Source organism: Trifolium pratense, linkage group LG6 (assembly GCF_020283565.1).
Source record: "Trifolium pratense cultivar HEN17-A07 linkage group LG6, ARS_RC_1.1, whole genome shotgun sequence".
Lineage (NCBI taxonomy): Eukaryota > Viridiplantae > Streptophyta > Magnoliopsida > Fabales > Fabaceae > Trifolium > Trifolium pratense.
Genome location: NC_060064.1, coordinates 43,746,397 through 43,765,548, shown reverse-complemented (window position 1 = coordinate 43,765,548; position 19,152 = coordinate 43,746,397). Strand labels below are relative to the sequence as shown.

The 19,152-nt window shown below is 34.1% G+C and overlaps 1 protein-coding gene across 1 annotated transcript; it reads right to left on the bottom strand.

Moving 5' to 3' along the window:
- Positions 1–1,749: 1,749 nt before the first annotated feature.
- On the bottom strand, positions 1,750–16,498 carry LOC123888009 (E3 ubiquitin-protein ligase PRT6). The gene is made up of 19 exons (XM_045936938.1): positions 16,092–16,498; positions 14,776–15,825; positions 13,458–14,545; positions 13,228–13,368; positions 11,664–11,907; positions 10,869–11,585; positions 10,340–10,528; positions 9,519–10,201; positions 8,038–8,089; positions 7,277–7,904; positions 6,206–6,414; positions 5,585–6,126; positions 4,980–5,084; positions 4,482–4,548; positions 4,210–4,287; positions 3,877–3,945; positions 3,682–3,788; positions 3,445–3,588; positions 1,750–2,151 (listed from the first exon to the last, which is right to left on the bottom strand). Exons 1-17 carry the CDS (start codon positions 16,161–16,163, stop codon positions 3,714–3,716), a joined length of 6,009 nt encoding a protein of 2,002 aa, XP_045792894.1. The 5' UTR covers positions 16,164–16,498; the 3' UTR covers positions 1,750–2,151; positions 3,445–3,588; positions 3,682–3,713.
- Positions 16,499–19,152: the final 2,654 nt, after the last annotated feature.

Below are 19,152 nucleotides of genomic sequence, written 5' to 3'. Positions count from 1 at the left end.
TATTTGGAAAATTAAAGTTTTTTTTTAAAAAAAAAAGTTTGATGCATAAAGTAACATATTAATTTATTTTTTTTTACATAATATATTAAATTTATTGGAAAGAAAAAGTGTGTGAAAAAAAATAAAAATTATTGGTGAATTAAAATAAGGGTATAATAGGAAGATAAATTGCAAAAATTCACTTTCTTCTAATGTGTTCAAAGCAAAGTTTTATAATCTTGAAGAAATTGACATAACATCCTTCTAAGTGGTTTTTTTAGCAATCTTTTACCTTCTTGGATGTAGCTCATTCATGAGTCGGACATCTTTTACCTTCAAATAATTGATAATGACAATAAATCTGTTAATGATTTGTTCAACAGTTTCTACCATCTTAAACATTTCATTCTGAATAAAGAGTGAGTTGATCTTTGCCTCTTTTTTACTTGGTTAGTTCCTCCATAGTTAACTTCCAAGGCATTCCAGATTTTTTCTGCAGTCTCAAGACTATTTACTATTTATTTTATCAGCCTCACTTTCTTGCTAAGAGCATATACTATGCATATTTGGAGTTCAATAATTTAGGACTTGATAACTTAAGACTTGATAACTTTGTTAAACATTAAACATTGAGTTACTGAGGATTGGTAAGGTTATCATAGGGGAGAAGATTTACTTCATCTTACATGGCTTTAAAGAATGATTGACCTTTTGTAACATCTTGATGATTAGTTTAATTTTTTTATTTTTGAGCCCTTGATTAGTTGAATATCAATGCAAAGTTGGATTGAATCTTTTTGTGGTAGTTCGATCACTCTTTTCCTCTATCTAATTTTTTATATTATTTTTGTTTACTTTATTCCTATTTTATTTTTTGTGAATGTTTTCCTTTGTCCTTGCATCATAAGTTAAGTACAAGAGAATCAAAAGTCTCTTTAATTGTCTATTCTGGCATAAAATACATATTGATTATAACATTTAATATGGTAAGGATGGAAAACCTTCAGAAATCAGAATAGAGTTAATTGTTCATTATTAAAGTTGAACTTTTGAAACCAAAAACGCAAATTTGAAATATTAACAATTGAAGAGCCTTTATATCCTTTGATTTTAAGGTGTTCAACTCACCCATGGACTGATGCAAATCTGACCAGAAAAAAAGACCGAAACAAAATTTGAAGAAGAATATGAACACATGCATTCCTGAACTACACGTTTTCAAACCTCCTTTTTTAAAGTTTACACTCAAAAACCTATTGATAAGCACAAGCTGGTGTAAGAAAATAGTAGCTATTGACATGTTATCATCCAGTTCAATCTTCAGGTAGGTAATATTTGAAAACAAAATACAGATAACAATAGTTCCGCAATTCATGACTAACAACTTCATATTATAGCTTCGTTGGCAATGTAGGTCATATTGTTAATCTAAAAGCATTTTCACAAGCAAAGCTCAAACTGAAAACACATCGCCTCGCGACCTTCATCAACAAATACTAACATAATTTAAATGACATTCCAACAAATGACCATACAAAGTTTCAAACTTCCAATAAAATTACTTTCCCTTTAATTTTCTAAAATATGATAAAATCATTCAAAGTTCATCACTTTGGAGAGTGAAAACAGCCGAAAATTTGCTGTTGGTATAAAAGCATCATTCCTCAAATATTCTACAACCAAACTAACATATCGACATATATATATATATATATATATAATATATATATATATATATATATATATATATATATATATATATATATATATCTCCTTGTATCCAATATGCCCATAAATAGGAAATTATCTTGGTTTTGCTTTTGCAACTGTGGAAGAGAGGATGACCCAACCAAACACCCTGGAGTCAACATAGTCTTCTCAGACATACTAAACCACTGATGACTAGAGATAAGCAACATAGTCTTCTCAGACATACTAAACCACTGATGACGAGAGATAAGCCCATAATTCCGCAAATTATACATATGATAGTCTGATGATATATGTACACAAGTAAACCTTTGTAGCAAAGATCTACTTTATGCTAAAGCATGAAGTAGAAGTAAGCTTGGAATTCTGTTAGCTGGAAATTCTGTACAGCCACGACCAGCAGGTAGATTCTCCTCACAGGAGCTAAGTTCTAAAGCTTTACACAGCAAGTATATCATTCAACTGACATGCCAAAAGAGAGAAGCCATTATTATTACAAGTATAAAGTTATTCATAAACTAATTTAGATTGTTACACATAATAAGCATGACGTTTAAAAAAAATAAATGAAAAGGAAACTATGGAAGCTACAACCAGTATGCTAACACAGTCAATGTGGACAGCTGCATATATCATACAGGTGGTTGTTTAGGTAATTGCATACAAGGCTAAAGGATATGAAGGGGGAATTTAAGTAAAAAGCTCTCTATAAACTGTTACTATAATAACCAATCATGACTCTGATCAAAATAAGGGCCTGTCTGGGTTCTCCTAACATGAACCCTTTTGACGGTTTTAATATATAACAAAAGGGGATATGGTTTCAACCACAACAGCCAATGTCCACTAATTGCGGAGCCACATTGGTGTTAACATTAAAAGTCATCAACAGAAACTGCAAACCAGTCGGACACTAAAAGATCAATGCCATCTTCCTTGCTAGTAGTGTCCAGTAGGAGTTCAAAACAAAAGCAGTGCACCTCCCTCTCCCTCCCTCCCCCTCTCTCTTCCTCCTATCAGTCATACATCCAGTGGTTTCATGGCTGCAACTTTTTGGTTGTCTTAATTGTAGAAATGGAATTTACACCGACTCATTTTCCAAAGTCAAACCATGCCTTAGAGCAACGAATTCCTGCCATCATTCATCAACGTGTGGCCATCATCCGTTGACCCAATTGCTAACCATGGCATTCAGCAATGAATCATAAAGATTAAAGTAATGAAATGGTACTGAATACTCCTTTTTCCATTACAAACTTTAATACGGAGATTCAAATTCTGAAGACAAAACTAAAGGAAATAGTTTATTTTCCAGAAAAGCGGCGGGTGGTTAGCTTGGATTTTTGTTTTGTTTGAGTTAACAGATATTTAAACGGCGTTAAAAAAGAGGGGAGGTGATTGTTTTATTAAAACTAGAGGGGGTGTGAGTGTTATTTAAGGAGACTTCAGGGGAGGTCAATGTAATTTTCCCTTAGATCAAATGTCCAAGACCCAATTCAGGTTTTCAACAGATCTCTCCCAGTACAAAAGGAGATCTATATTTTATGTTTTGCCCATACCAGCCCAAAAAAAGAAGATACTAGTATATCATTTTTCTCAATTATTTGATTCATAGCAACGAAGATTTAATAAGTTTAGAAATGAATAGGGGAAATCCGATCATCCAAGAAGAAGAAAGCATACTACCATAGACATAGTAATCAAGTAATGGCATTTTAATTGATAAGAACAAAAACTCAATTAAAGCATGCAAACCTGAAAGAGCTGTACAATTTCCACAGAAGACATAGCATGGACTAAAGCACCTTTCAATTAACCAGGGGGAGGTTAAAACATCATGACATATTAGCATATTGAGAACCGATTTCCACCCTGCAGAGTTTTATCCAGCCAAAAAATCTGTATTCACAAGATCACCAACATAGCGTTTCAGCAGCCAAGAAAGGAAGAAAATAAAGCAAAGACAGAAGATAGCTTATTCACATGTCAGACCTTAATATTGCAACTAAACAAGTATATTTGAACTAAACCAGGAAGAAGGAACCAATAGTTGTCTGGCCAAGAACCTTGGAACTCCGGTCCATACCATGAGAAGCAACCTAAGACAAGAAAACAACCATAGATTGAATGGCAATTGGTATTAAAATAAAACACAAAGTGTGATGTGAGTATAGAAAATTTCCTCACCATATATGTCAAAGCAGCATAACGCTCCTCATTCAGGAAGAGTGGCTTGCCTCTACTCATTTCAAAATCCTGAAGTATATTACAAAACGAGAGTTATTTTTAAGAAATGAAGACAAGAATCACAACTCACAACATAAATTTGACTTGATAAATTTGAACTTCTAACTTCAGTAACACATTAAAGGCCTAAATCCTAACAAATAGAATTCCAAAAAAAGTAATAACGCATGTGAAGTTAATCACTTCACTAAAAGTGTAGCAATCTGATGGAAAATAAAGAAGAGACAGTCTAAATAACTGATGCCGTTATAAAGATGTGAAAGGGAAACTGACCTCCTCACCAAAAGCATCCAAGTAAGGAGAAGGCCAGGGGGCCTGACGTGCAGATCTCTGTAGTAGGATTGTAGTTCTCTGTGGATACAAACGCAACTCATTACTCCCAAGGTATCCATGTAAATGAGTAACTAGTTACTTAAAGAGTAAAGAGGAAAAAAAAATGGCTGGAAAGGAAATTCAATGGGCTAGATAAAGATATACCAAAAATGAGCAAAGGGAGTACCAGCTCCTAGTAATTTGATATGTAAGTTTAATAAAGAAGGCAATACCTTAGTCAACAGAAACACTCCAGTACCAGCTCCACAAGTTGCAGAATGAGTTTGGCATCCACTTTCCCTTAAAAAATTGTAAAGGAACAAAAATGGATTCTTTCAAATTCTCATCAATAAGCAAATGCAATAGTACATAAATAAACCACGGCCAATTGAAATGGCCTGAAAACAAAAAAATATGACCAATAAGAAATATCTGAACATAAGAAAAATAGTTGTGCATCAGTTAACCCGCCTAATTTGAATGTTCATGTAACTATGTGCAAGTTTACAAACACGTTAAATTTACAAACTCAAGCTAGAGGTTCAAATTATCAATTTAGCAGCTAAAAATAAGCTTGTGAGTAAATTCTGTTGAATATGAACCCAAGAAAGAATAATTACAACCACCCTTGTAATACATTAGTACAGCTTAAGAATCTAAGACAACTTAGATGTTCAAATGATTTTCTTAGCATAAATGGTAAAACCAAAGGAAATTGGTAGAAAATGAACCTGCAGCATGGTTTCCAACTTGGGGAGCACAATCTACCACACAGCAGGCACAATGCAGGCTCATCAAGACGTGATTTGCACTCAGGGCAGCGCTGTTTGATACACCTGTTTATTTATACATGTAGTTAATCATATAAAATGTTATTTAAGCACAGAAGTTGACACAAATACGGGACACAGTATAGCACTGTTCACCAGGGGGTTGTAACAACAACAAAATTAAATGTGTCATTAGTCGCTTAGAGTACTTATAAACCACTAAAATGTAAGTCATTAACCATTTAGAGTACTTCATTAACCACTAAAATAAGTACTTTAAGTGACTAATGACTTACATTTTAGTGGTTAATAAAGTACTTGTGATTAATGAGATGTCACTTCAGTCACTTTATAACTATAATAAGTACTCTTAAGTGGTTAATGAGATATATGTTAAATCAGTGGTTAATTAAGTAATCTAAGTGGCTAATGAGATGAACCTGTATTTGTGTTATAACAATATCCCTCCATATTTGTGTTCACTTGCTGTGTTTGAATAACACAGCTGAATAGTAACATGATATCTTACATCGCATGGCACGCATAAAATATAATAATTAAAATACCTCTGTAAGAGATCCTGATAAACCTTCGGTAATCTCATCAACTCAAATGGAACTGCAGGAGTTACATGAATATTACGTTGAATTCTCTGTGATTCATATTCCTTGCAAAAATGACGACACCAATTAGAGACTGAAGATCTTGAAAGTTCATCCTTGAGAACCACGTCTAGAGGGGGAATTTTAAACATATTCTCAAGCTCTTGAATGTTAGTAATCTCAAACATGTTAATATCAACGCTGTCCATTGTGTCCCTTGGAATATTCCATGATCTATTTGACGTATTCTCCTCGTCACAGAATGGTGGTGGGATAGAAGAATAGAGTATCTTCCACAACAATGCACATCTTCGCAAGTAGGGAAAACTAAATCTCCTAATTGCATCTTTAATGTCAACATTAGGGTCGAAATAGTTTGACACAAAATACTGTGAAGCACATCCAGACTCTCCCATTATTTTATTTATGTCAGTAATCATGCAATCTGAAAGAGCTGATTCGGTTGATGATTTATCCTGAGATTTCTCAGAATACAAAATTACAGCCTGTATCCAGAGGAAAATGGATTAGAAAATACAAACACAATCAAAGAACACATCAAAGATGAAGTTATAAAGTACCAACCTGGGTTACAGCTACCATATAGAAAGCATGCACTAGCGATAACAAAGATTCTTCACATGTTAAAAATGGTTGTGGTAGACAAAAGAGAACCCACATCAATGTTGAGAAAGGGTCATGGGCAAGTACAGGATCTGAAGCCTGATTCCAAAAGCATATATCAGTGCTCGACGGGTCCATTTCAATATGCTTTAAGACAGATAACATATCACCTGTGAATATTTAGCGGTTACAAAATAGTACAATAGTAGCAGATAAACAGTGAAACACTTAAAAAAAACACACCAGAGAATGAATTCAAACAAATTCTTTGTATGCAGATGTGCATACAACTAACTGAAACATCATTATTATTGTTAATTAAATAATTATATTAGGAGTTCAGATGCAAAAGCCCTCATTTAAAGTTACTTTGATAACTTGTCATTTTGGGTTTGACGAAATGAAATACAATTCCATAAATTTATTCTAGAAATATCCAAGGAGAAGCCTTTTATTTGAAACAAGCGAAGAAAACAACTAAACTTTAAGCCTATCAAGTTTCGAACAGTAAAAAATTTGTCCTATGAAACCAATAAATTTGAAACAACAACAGCAACAGCAAACACTTTCCCTTAGGCCAATGGATTTGAAAGCATTAAAAAAGTACTCCAGTCAAATGTGAAAAGGATTTCAACTGGAATCTGTATGACAACAGCAGATCAAGAAAAACAATGTATATGAAAGGCTATCATTCTGTTGAAAGAGTAAAGAAATTTCAAATTCCAGGACATAGATAAGACTTCAGAATCGGATATTAAGGTAGATACTATACTAATAAATATCGACAAGATAAATGTAGTTTCCTACTTTTTAGGGATGTAAATAAATATATAACTACCTATGATTCACCTCCTACTTCTTCTAAAAGAGAGAACTTGGTAATTTAATTTTATGTATTAGTTCAAAAATACAAATTTTCTTTTTCTATCAAGTTATTAATAGAAAAGAAAACGGTTGGAAATTAAAATAGTGAACAAATTAGTAAGAACTTATGTGTTTGAAGAAATAGAAATAGGAGAAGAAGAATAATACCTCTTCCAGAAATGACATTATCTGCATAACTCAGGGAAACCCCAGAGCAAATTGATTCTGCAAAGAGTTCAACACCTCTAAATCTTTGAAGTACATGAATTGAATTCTTACTTCGTGTCTTTTGAACAAGTTTCAGCAACATGTATAATATAAAGCCGCTTGAAGATTTGAGTTCTTCATACATGGCACTAAGAGCAAAGTTTGGAGTGAAAGAAGTCTTTCCACAACGTGTAACAATCTCCATTGAGGTCAACGAGTACTTGAGAGTGTCCCACATCAGTAGTGAGTGGTTAATTTTGGAAAATCTCGATAACTTATCTTGTTTTCCAGGGAAATACATTTTAGAAAGCACAAATGAAAAATTTTCAACATTTGGTCTAGTTTTATCAATATGATGCAAAGGAATAGCTTTTAGAAATTTATCTTTCCCAACAGCATTGGCAGCAGACTTCAAGAGGTTAAGGGCTTGTTGAAGGCGAAGTGAATAAGTCACGTCATTTGAATCAGCAAAGGGGGTTGTATTATGTATTGAACTCGTACTGAAGACCAGAGGATTGTGTAATTCTCCATGTAAAGTTGGCAAGACACAATTTACAAGTCGGCGACACACTGGGCAGAGAATCTCCCCCTTCAAAACAATAACAGTTCAAAACAGAAAAAAGAAAATATAAGTATTGAAAAATCATGACATCAACAGATAGTATCCATCAACCATTCCAAATTGACAAAAGAAATTTATATATATAAAAAAAGACTTAAACCTGATCTGGGTCAACAATGTGTCCTCCTTCAAAAACAATTCTTCTGACAGATCTGTCCAAGCAGTATATAGCATATCAGAGCATCTTATAAACTCAGTCAAAATAACAATATAATAATAATCCCTCCGCTGCAAAACAAACTTAACTATCTATTGATAGCATTTAAGTTTTTAACTATCCATGCGTTGTGAATATGCGAGGGTTTGCATAAAGGTTCATTGGCAGTTAGAAACTGTTGTCCCGGCTATCCAAGTGCTATTAATGTACACAAAAAGTCCTAAATCATTGTAATATTCAATTCTTTGAAAAATGCTTGCCTTCTTCCTCTTCTAACACAATATATACAAAACAGAGAAACTCTGCACCTTATTTTTAGTGATCTACGGAACCCTACGCCCCTTGTATCCTAGCCAACAAACGCAGCCACTAACCGACCATTCCAATGTTCAACTTTTGTATTTTTTTGAGAATACATGTTCCAACTTTTTGAAGAAACGTCTTCCAACTCTTATCCATATTCTGTTGGGCCCTAACATCATAACAGTGGGTCTACTAAGTAAGCATGGTTCTAAGTTTATCTCTCTAGGATCTAGATAACATGTGAAGAGAGATAAAATAGAGGAATCTGTTTTGCAACTACACCACATTCCCGATATTTATGTTATGAATGTAAGAAATACAAAGATAAATTTTCCAAATTATTGTATTTGTAAGATATGATATGACACTGCCAATGCCATCACTTATCAATGTAGTCGATCCCACCTAATGGGAAAAGGCTTTGGCTGTTTTCCTTTATCTACATTCCACATGATATACTGAACCTAGAAATCTACTGTTAGGACAGACAAGGAAGTATCCCCTTCAGATAAGAATTTAAGTTTAAGTGTCTATATTAGAAAGAAGGGGTCAAACCCAAATAGCCTTTATGCAGGCTGTTAATTCTGCTTGTTACTTTCAGTTAAGTTAATTAGTTGGTTGGGGTTAGTTAATTTGTTTTGGCTAATCGCAATTCACTTGTGTATCTTTTCGTTGTTCATAAGTAAAATCCAGGGACGAATAATTCCCTTTCTGCTCTTGTTGCCTCAAAGAATCCTAACAACTACACTGAACTGTGAACCTGAACATAGTAACATACATTTCTACCGAGAGGAATGCTCATTGTCATGAATCAGGTATGAATGAAGAAATCGCGTATTAGTGGTTTCTTGATCTCAAAACTACAGGATATAATAGTGGAGTTATAACTAAAAAGGAAAAGCTCAATAATGTTAATGCATAGTTGCTTTGACAAAATATATTTTTAGTTTTAATTACAAAAATGACACATTTTTTCTGTTTTCAAATAAAAGTACAAGAAATTCTGGGGGAAAATTGACTGGAAAAAAAACAATTTGTGAAACTAAATAGACACTTATATGCATAAAGATCATATACATAAGAAATGGCGAGCTGTGTGGATAAAGCTAATAGAAACGTACCTTTCTTTTAATGAAGACAAATATCGGCTAAGACATCCTTGATGTACAGCATGCCCACAAGAAGAAAGATGAACTCCATCGCAATCTGTTGGGCCAAATCCATCATTTGCTAGATGATGTGATGTTGATTCCACAGAAGCATTCTCATTACAAGCATTTCCAGATGCAGAAGAAACCGCTGATATCTCTCTCACAACATCAGCTGCATATTTCCCAAGCAATGCAGATCCAGTAGTTTTAACATTTGAGTTCCCTTCATCAGATGAAACCTTCTCATCCTCATTCATCAAATTTGAAGATAACAGAAGATCATTCATTTCATCACGAATCGAGCCATACATAACCTGCTCTAATGTCTCGAAAGTATATGGTGATTTTTCTTTTTCATCACAAGACATGTCTGGGAGTTGATAATTTCCCAGTGTTGGGAAATGATTCTTGATATATTGTAGAAAAGGATTAACTTCCCCAGGTTGCCCACTAGAAGCTATTTCATTGGCAGCATTCTGAGCTGACTGAGCTAAGTCGGAAGATGAAGTTGATTCCGAACTACCTGAATTCTGATTAATAGCAATTATGTCTATCTCCTTGGTGTTAGCAACAGGCATGTGTTCTTTATCTGATCGTTGAAGTTGGGTCCATGATGGGGGACCATTGTCAACAGAACTAACAAGCCTAGATTTCTTGTACATAGGAAAAAAGGCATGAATAAGAGCACAGGATAAAATAAGTGTAAACAAAATTTCAAAAATGCAGTGCAAATAACTACAACCTATACACGATCTAGCTAATAGCCGATGTACAGTAATGCTGCCTAATACCTGAAGAAGAATCAAAAATGAAATTGGATGTCTTGAACTATGATCGTGGCAAAGACAGCAAACAACTTGTTTAGTTTCTTCAGAATCATGTTCAGCATCTACGTCACCTTCATGACAAAGTTGAGAACCATCATCAACATTTGATTCAATGCTAGCCATAAATTTTGTCTGTTGGGCTCTCATCTTTTCCTACATTAAAACCAAGTAAGCCAAGAGACAAAATTCAAATTGTGAAGGCAATTAAATAGGCTTAGTAGAACAGGTCAACCCCATCCTGATCTAAAAGTAAATAAATCATGTCTAGCAAAATAAACAATATTTGCAACCAAATGCTTTCCTTAGCCTATAAAATACCAACCTGAATATATGGAAAGCATATATTTCTTAAATATTCAAGAACATAAATATTTTAATAATTAATAGTATAGTAAGTGTTTTTATTCAAGAAAAACACATTAAGGTTATCAAACAGAAACATTATAACACTTATTTAATATCAGTGACTAAAATAGAGTACACAGCAACCAACCATTATTGCAGCTTGCCTCTCTCGAGCTTTTGCCTTGCGTTTCTCGCTGTCAGAAGCTGACAAAGAGACACTAGGGTCTCCAGTTGGAACACATTCAGGAATATGATTCACCAATCCAGGGGCAAGTTTTTGCAACTTAATCATGCAGCTATCATCAAGCTCAGCAAATTTTTTCAGTAAACTTTCAACTAGAGAAGATAAACCACCAACTTCTACGCTGCTGTCACCATTTTCCTTTTTGTTCATTTCCATCAATAAAACAAGAAGTGACAACAAGCTTTGTTCCCCAACACCATAAGATGAATTCTCATCAATTATTTCTCCAGAGAATTCTATAACGGGAATTTGTGCCATATTATTAAATACATTATCACTATTCTCTTTCTGCTGAGAGCAGATATCTAATGATAATGATAGCAAATGTAGCGCCGGCAGAAGAACACTATCAGGAGCACGAGATTCAGCAGATTTAAAAGTAACAACGGCATAAAATAGCACAGCGCGGATAATCTCCAGGACAACTTTGCAAGTGCCTATTCTGGCTATCCCCTTCAGGGGAGGATAAATGTTGGACCACTTGGGCAGCTGAGTAGCCAGTGCAGAGACACTGCAGAAACGCAAGTATCTTTCTTCAGCAACTTGTAAATCCTTTGAATTCCAACGTGGATGATACAAATCCAATTCTTTCCAAAATGGCCATCGCAGAGAATACATACCCTGATATAACAAAAGAAAATCACAATAAATACAGGGGAACAAAAGAAAGTCATAAATTTCACCAAGAGTCCACAATACCTGATTAAAGCCAGATGGATTGGAATATGCAGCAACAGTATCTAAAACATCTTGAAGCTTATCAAACTTGGAGAGATCCCGAGGAAGAGACTTCACCAATTGACTATGAGTAGCATCTCCAATGGATAGCTTATATATTAGTTCTCTTTTCAAACTTTCTACAGTGGTTAGCCCACAAAAGCGCCGTTCTTTTACTATCTGAATAATAAGAATAAGCATTTCTTGGACTAAAACAGGTTCATATCTGAAAATAAGAATGAAATAAAATTATTAGTAAGAAATTACATAAAATATATGGAGAAAAAAATTAAATGACATAAAATGGATTGAGTGCTACATAAAACACAACAAAATATGAAATTATGATTAACACACATCATAAGATGATGAAAATGAGATCCTGATCAGAACAGACTATGATAAATGCAGACGACCAAAACACCCAATATTTGTTAGGTCAGAAGTTCAGTCCTTTGTGCATTGTCCATGCTTCAAGCCCTAAGGACTTTTACATTATTTAAGGGGAATGTCAAAGATATAACATGACTTTACATAAAATCTTGATTTTATAAGAGAGTGGGTCCTATGCTAAATTAAACAGTCCAATGGGAAGACAATAACAAACAATTGGACAAGTTATTACAAAATGAGACACTTATTTTTGTCACTGACCCGATGCGTATGTCCAGGAGAAAATATGACTATAAATTCCAAGTGGCAAGAACATGGAGTAGCCATGAGTGATGAGGTTACAATTTAATTGACTACATCTTATGGTGTGTTTGATCTGCTAAGACAACTTTTTTTGGATCCTGTTTGATTTGAAACTGATTATGGGACCGGACAAATTAGGTAGCAAGGGAAAGGACAAAAACAAGAATTTTTGTCCCTCACTGAACCACATAACAACTTTTTGTCCACAGTACAACTATAAAAATACGCAAATACCCATTTTATTTTCGAATATAAAAATATTATCGCTCTATCTCTCTCCGGTACAGTTTTGTCCTGTCCTGTATTATCTTGTTAAGGAGAATAATAAGATCAAGATAAAAAAGAACAGTAAGAATTGAAGGCACACTTATTGTTACTTATTGTTTATGTTCTATTTTTTAGGAGGATATCTTATCATTTTCTTCTGAACTAATTTCTGACTTTTATGAATTTATGTTTTACAGAGAAGAACACTAAAATAAAATGAACTCTTATAATCCATGCACTCTTCATTACATCATGCTGAAACTGATATAATGGTGAAGCTTATTGTTTAAATTATTTGTACACCTGATACATTTGTATATGTTTACTCATTGTATTATAGCAATTTTTAGTGTGCATTGTCTGCTGCATTAGTTTGAGTTGTAGTAGAATAATGTTTATACTTTTGGGCCTGAATGTAGAGAAGCCCACAGAGGCTGCTAAATCAACACAACAAAAATAGCCCATTTGAGAAAACCAATTATTAAGACATTAACTTGCCATTATACAGCATGTTTAAGCATTTCCAAAACACTGTAGATTTATGAAAATTTAAAAGCTTTCTGTGTTGCAGGAAAAGACATACTCGCTAGACTGTTCAAGATTCAGGGATAAGTAGTTTGATAGTCCAAAGCGCTCTAAAACTCTACGAACAAAAAGATCTTCTGGAGCAAGTGCAGCACAACATTGTAGAAGAAATAGATCAAGCTCCAGACCTTGTTCAGACCTGTAAAAGTAAAAGACTGATATAGCATAGTATAATGGATATGTTTCAGTCCTTAAATACAAACTATATCAATAAAAAAATCGACTCACCAGCGCATTGATCTATAGCATTCACATGATAGTACAGCAGCGTCTCCATTTTTACGCCACATTCCAGCATGGACTTCAGCACAAAAGACCCTAATACGCAATGGATTCTCCATTATAAAGGCAGAGAAACCATATGGATGACTTCCTCGTAAAGCATGTCCAAAGAAGTCCTCGTAGATTGTTGACGATGAATTTGCAGCACAAATGTCAGTCACATCTAGCACTTCAGATTCACCAAAATATCTTCTTAGTGCCTTTTGTAAGAGCATTGAAAGGAATCTATGAAAAGGAATGTGAACAGATATATCTTGTGAACTAACATCATAGACTATCTGTGGCCAATCAGATGATGATAGAAAACGTAGCCCATCTGATTCCACAGGAAAATCTTCTTCCATGGCACTATCATCTGATGATGTGAGAAGATATTTTTCAGAACCAATTTCATCATTTGTTTTCAATTTACCCCTTCGGAGATTAGATATTGTTCTTTTAAATGCTAAAAAATTGCCAATACCGGTAGGAAGTACCCCAGGTGCATTCTCAACTCCCAACCAATTTTCAAAAGCCCTTAAACACTCATGTATCAACCAAGTGACAGAATATGGAAGCAGATGAGAAGAGGCATCAGATTTTATCTCAAGAACCTTTGGTGAAGCAAAGGCACTACTTCTACTAGTCACATTACATGCCGAGCTTTCCTGGGATAGTCGGCCAACCTTAGCATATCTTAGATCATCTCCATCATCCGATTCATTCCTATTCGAGCCCCAAACAGTTTCATCGTCCACCTCTCCCTTGCTAGCATCAGAAAACGCCCCATCCACAAATAGAACGTGAATATTGGCTATAAAGTGACCTAAAACAAAAGGCAAATGCACATTATCATTTTCTTCTTCTATATGTTGACCCGTTTCTCTCTTTTGAGGGTTCATTCCCTGCACATAGGACAGAAGTTTCAACCAAGTTCTTGAAATATCTTGATGGTTATTTGTTACATATTTGGACACCACCACATGGCTCATAACAAATCGAATATCTTCAACAACGCGTATTGTTGCCTCATACAAATGAACCCACCTGGAAACCTGTAAAAGGATCATATATTTCTTTATCAAAACATCATGAAAGAAGATTGAAAACATGATTATTATAAAAAGTATAACAGCATTTCATTTATAGAAACGTCTTAACCATTTTGACATCTAGATCCACTCAAAATTATCTACAAGTATAAAAGACGCGGTATTCTTGGCATATCTCAGACATCACATCTACCGAAGTTGTAAACTTTAAAAGAGATGTAATCGCTCATTACCTGTAAACGTCCATTTTCAGCACAAGAAATGAAAATATTTTCCAAACATCCCAACAGCATGGTCAGTAGGTTGATTTCTTTCACAAGACGTGGGGTGAGAGTGGGCACTGTAAGTATCTGCACAGAGAACATGGATAGTAGGGGATATCTCTTTAGGGCATGGTCGCTGCCCTCTTTAATGGCCTCCTTTATAACACTTGGATAGTAAGCGAGAAAAACTTTAGCAAACTCATACTTAAAAGTAGGTTCTCCCAACAATTTCAGGAACAGCTCATGGAGTTTCTTTACAACATCAGTAGGTGAAAACCTCTCAGCTCTCACCAGGATGCTCAATAAACCAGTAGACGAATACAACAACTTAGCGATAAAACTGAGTAAACTCTCACTGTGCTTGCAAAATTCTAAAAGCATGTCAGCCATAGCAAAAGTTAGATCATTTGCGGCCTTCTTTCTTTTTGGAACAGGATCACTCACAACTATTAGTCTATCTTTCCAACAGTTGAAAAGAGAACCAAGCACAGGAGAAACAGTGTTTGCAACTTCCTCCGGAAGTGGTTGTACATTCTCAGCACCCTTATGCAATGAGCAGAACCCCTCTCGCTTCCACGCTGTCACGTCCCCACAATCACAACAACCACCACCGGTGTATATGACATTGTAATCATGTCCTGTGTGATCCCCGTTCTGAAAACAAGGAACACAGATTGCGCAAGTCGGGTCATGTTCACAAGTCTTACACCTGTAAGCTATATCAGTACGTCCCCAAACAGCCCCACATACACCCCTCTGACCAACAGACATATTAGCAAGGCCTCTCAGAGCAGCAACCGGATCACCCTCAAACATCAACCACTGCAACCACACCAAACACTCTTGAAACATCGTCTTCTTCTTACCCAATTTTGAATCTTGAGATACTCCTGCCAGTTCAGGATCAGCAGGCAATATAACAGACACTATATCCTCTATCGTCGCCTTCTTCTCTTTAACAAAAGCAACCAAACCAGGTTGATCAAGATACTCTTCAGGAACCCCATATTGCACAAGCCTCTGAAAACCATACCAAAACCGCAAATCAAACATGCATTTCAATTTCAATATAAAAAATCCAAACCCTAAAACCAAAAAAGATTTTTAAAAAATCGAAATTTCACTCAAACCAAAATGGGGGAAACAATTCAAAACAGCTAAATCAACCAACAAGATCAATAATTTTACATTGTCATATGCAAAGTCAATAATTTACAGTGATCAAGTAAGGGAGAGTGTAAATTCTCAATAAGAAACATTGAGGATCGAAAAAATCGAAATTTTACCCGAATGATTCGATCTCGGGCTCTGAGGGGTTGAGATTCAGCGGGAGGATCAATTTCCATGTTAACCGCCATGAAGGAACGCAAGAAACGAACGAGAGAACAACACAAGGAGCGAGGATCAAAACCAGAAGTTTCGCTCCCCAGGTTTGATTCTGATAAATGAAACTCCACTCTTCAATTCCGTGAAGAAGTGAATAGCTTAAGCGACAAAGTCGCGTAGTTCGAAAACCCTAATTGGATTTCCGAAAATCCCCAATTTGGTGTGAAATTCGTTTATCGAATCTCACTGTGAAACGATTAATTTAATGCTATTATGAAATTGATTAAGACGATGATGATGATGCTTATATATTTTAGACTATGGAATCAAGCTACTAACACTCAACAAACAGACACTATTTTCTCGTGCTTATTGCTTTCATTTATATATAACTCAATTTGGTAATATTTTTTTTTATTTTTTTTTTATTTTTTTTTAATTCAGATGGGCCGAAGTTGGAAAAAAGAAAAATTGTGGTAGCATTGGATTACCACTTTGAGGCGGTCTGGATCAATTAAGTGACCAATCCAGAGAGTTATATGGTGTTGTACAAAATCAATCGACTACCTGAATCATATATGAGAGATTGTAAAGTATCAACGCAATTATTAGTCTCGTATTAAGAATGAAACAATTTCACTTTCCAATCCATTGGCAATCTCCTTGTTCTTTGCACAAGACTCGACCTAATAGCACGGATACCACACTAGTCGACTGGGTTATGGATAATAATCGTTTAATCCACATGGAGCTCCACCAACATGAACCTTTTGACATGAGCTAACGATAAGAACACACCTCATAACTTCGCAATGTTGACACTACAACTTCTGAAAATTTAGAGAACTCGCACAACCATTCATCATCTGAACCATGAAGCAGATTTTATAAATTTATAAATGGATCTCTAACTTATAAAATTAACTAAAAGTTGACGTCACCTTCATGGAGTTCCATCTACCTGAACTCTCTAGTACGAGCCATCTGCAAACCCTAAATCACACCTCATAAATTCGCAATGCATGCACTAAAACTCTGAATAACTTAGAGAACCCACACAACCATTCACCATCTAAACCACGAAGAAAATTTTGAAATTTTATAAATGGGTCTTATAAAAGTAACCGGAAGTTCATGTCACCTTCATGGAGTTCCATCAACCTGGATCCTCTAACACAAGTCGACAACAAACCCTAAAACACACCTCAAAACTTCGCAATGCAGGCACAACAACTTCGAAAAACTTAGAGAACTCACACAACCATTCACCATAAATCAAAATTTGTAATTTTATAAATTGATCTCTATCTTATAAAAGTAGTTGAAAGTTGACGTCACATTCTCCGGTGTTATCTTTCCACTCAAAAGTTGTTGTCACCATCATAATTATTTCTTATAAAACTTAATAAAAAAAAAAACTATTATTTATAACAATAACAACATTGTTAGAAATTGAAAAGTTATGGTTTCAATATTGAAATATACTCCATTTTTTATCTTATGAAGTAAATTATAGACATATTTTTTCACAGATTTAAAAACTGTAATATTTAAATATATTTACATTTAAACACCGTTTAAATATATAAGATTTAGTAATCAATACACATTCGACACACTTGAATGCCACAAAAATAATTTTACTAATTTTCCGAACTAATGATGAGAGGTTGAGTTATTAAAAATATGTTATTCACTTATGAACAAACCTCTGGAAAAGCTATCAATGTCACTACTAGATAAAGATATTTTGTAGCGACTTTTGTTGTTGTCAAAATCATAAAGTTGATGGCAAAGATATTTTTCTCGAGGAAAAATTGCATGTCATTGGAATAAGTGTCATTGCAAAAGTGTCATTGAAAAATAAGTTGTTGCATTTGCCACGAGGCTACATCATTCAATTTGATAACCAAAATGTAATAAATATGAAATCAATGTCTAATTTTATTTAAATAGAAATCAACCCCACTTTTTTATACAATACAAATTCAATCTTTATGTTTATACAATTCCAATTTTTTTATGTAATACACATTCAATTTTTTTATACAAAATCCTTTTTTTTGTTAAATAGAAATCAATTATTAAGGGCATATAAATATATGCTATGAGTATTCATCGTATATGCCTTGTTTTTTCCCCAATTTGTGTTTACATTGCTATTATGATTGATCAAAATATTGAAACTCAACTTGCGTTGTGTTGTTTAAGAGATCTTTATTGTTTTATTTTCTCTTTTATATATTCTAACTTTTATCCTTATCCTTAATCCTTAATTATAAGCAAATTATATTTAGCTAACTCTAAACCTAATTTCTTCCCTCCCATTTTTTACATTAATTTTGCCCACTAGATTCTCTCAATATTCAATTCCAAATTAATTTAAATAAGATAAGATGAGTATATATTTTCATTTAAATTATGCCTAGATATATTAATCTCTTCCATTCATTTTATTCATTGTAATCATCTCAACTTCAACTCTTTCCAGTCATACACTCACTAGTGGAAAAAACACTTATTAAATCGGTTCTGGAAGGCTTTTTAAATCGGTTCCGGGACCGATTTAAATTCCATCGATTTAGTAAGTTTTTCGTTTTTAAATCGGGTTTCGAACCGATTTAAAAGATTTTATTAAATCGGGTTGCCCGATTTCAAAGAGTTTATTAAATCTGTTTGCCCGATTTAAAAAATGTTAAAAAAGTCATTGGAAGTTTTTAAATCTATTTGACCCGATTTAAAATCCAAAATTAAATCGGCTCAACCGATTTAAAAAACGTTATTTTAAATCTGTTCATATCTCACCCGATTTAAATTCTCTTAATTTTTATTTCTTTTACTATTGTTTCTCGAGTACCATACACCAAAATTTATTTAATCCAAAAATCCAAAATCATCCATTAATAACATAAAGTTACAAAATTATACTTCTACACTAAAATCATCATACTATAATAATAGAGTACCATACACCTAATAGCATAAATTATACTTATATATACTAAAATCATTCCATAATAG

Coding starts and splice junctions, on each gene's coding strand:
- LOC123888009 (XM_045936938.1), bottom strand. CDS start 16,163: ATGGCGGTTAACATGGAAATTGATCCTCCCGCTGAATCTCAACCCCTC. Junction 6,127..6,205: donor ATATGGTAGCTGTAACCCAG/GTTGGTACTTTA, acceptor CTCTGGATACAG/GCTGTAATTTTGTATTCTGA. Junction 4,288..4,481: donor GAGTGTTTCTGTTGACTAAG/GTATTGCCTTCT, acceptor TTGTATCCACAG/AGAACTACAATCCTACTACA.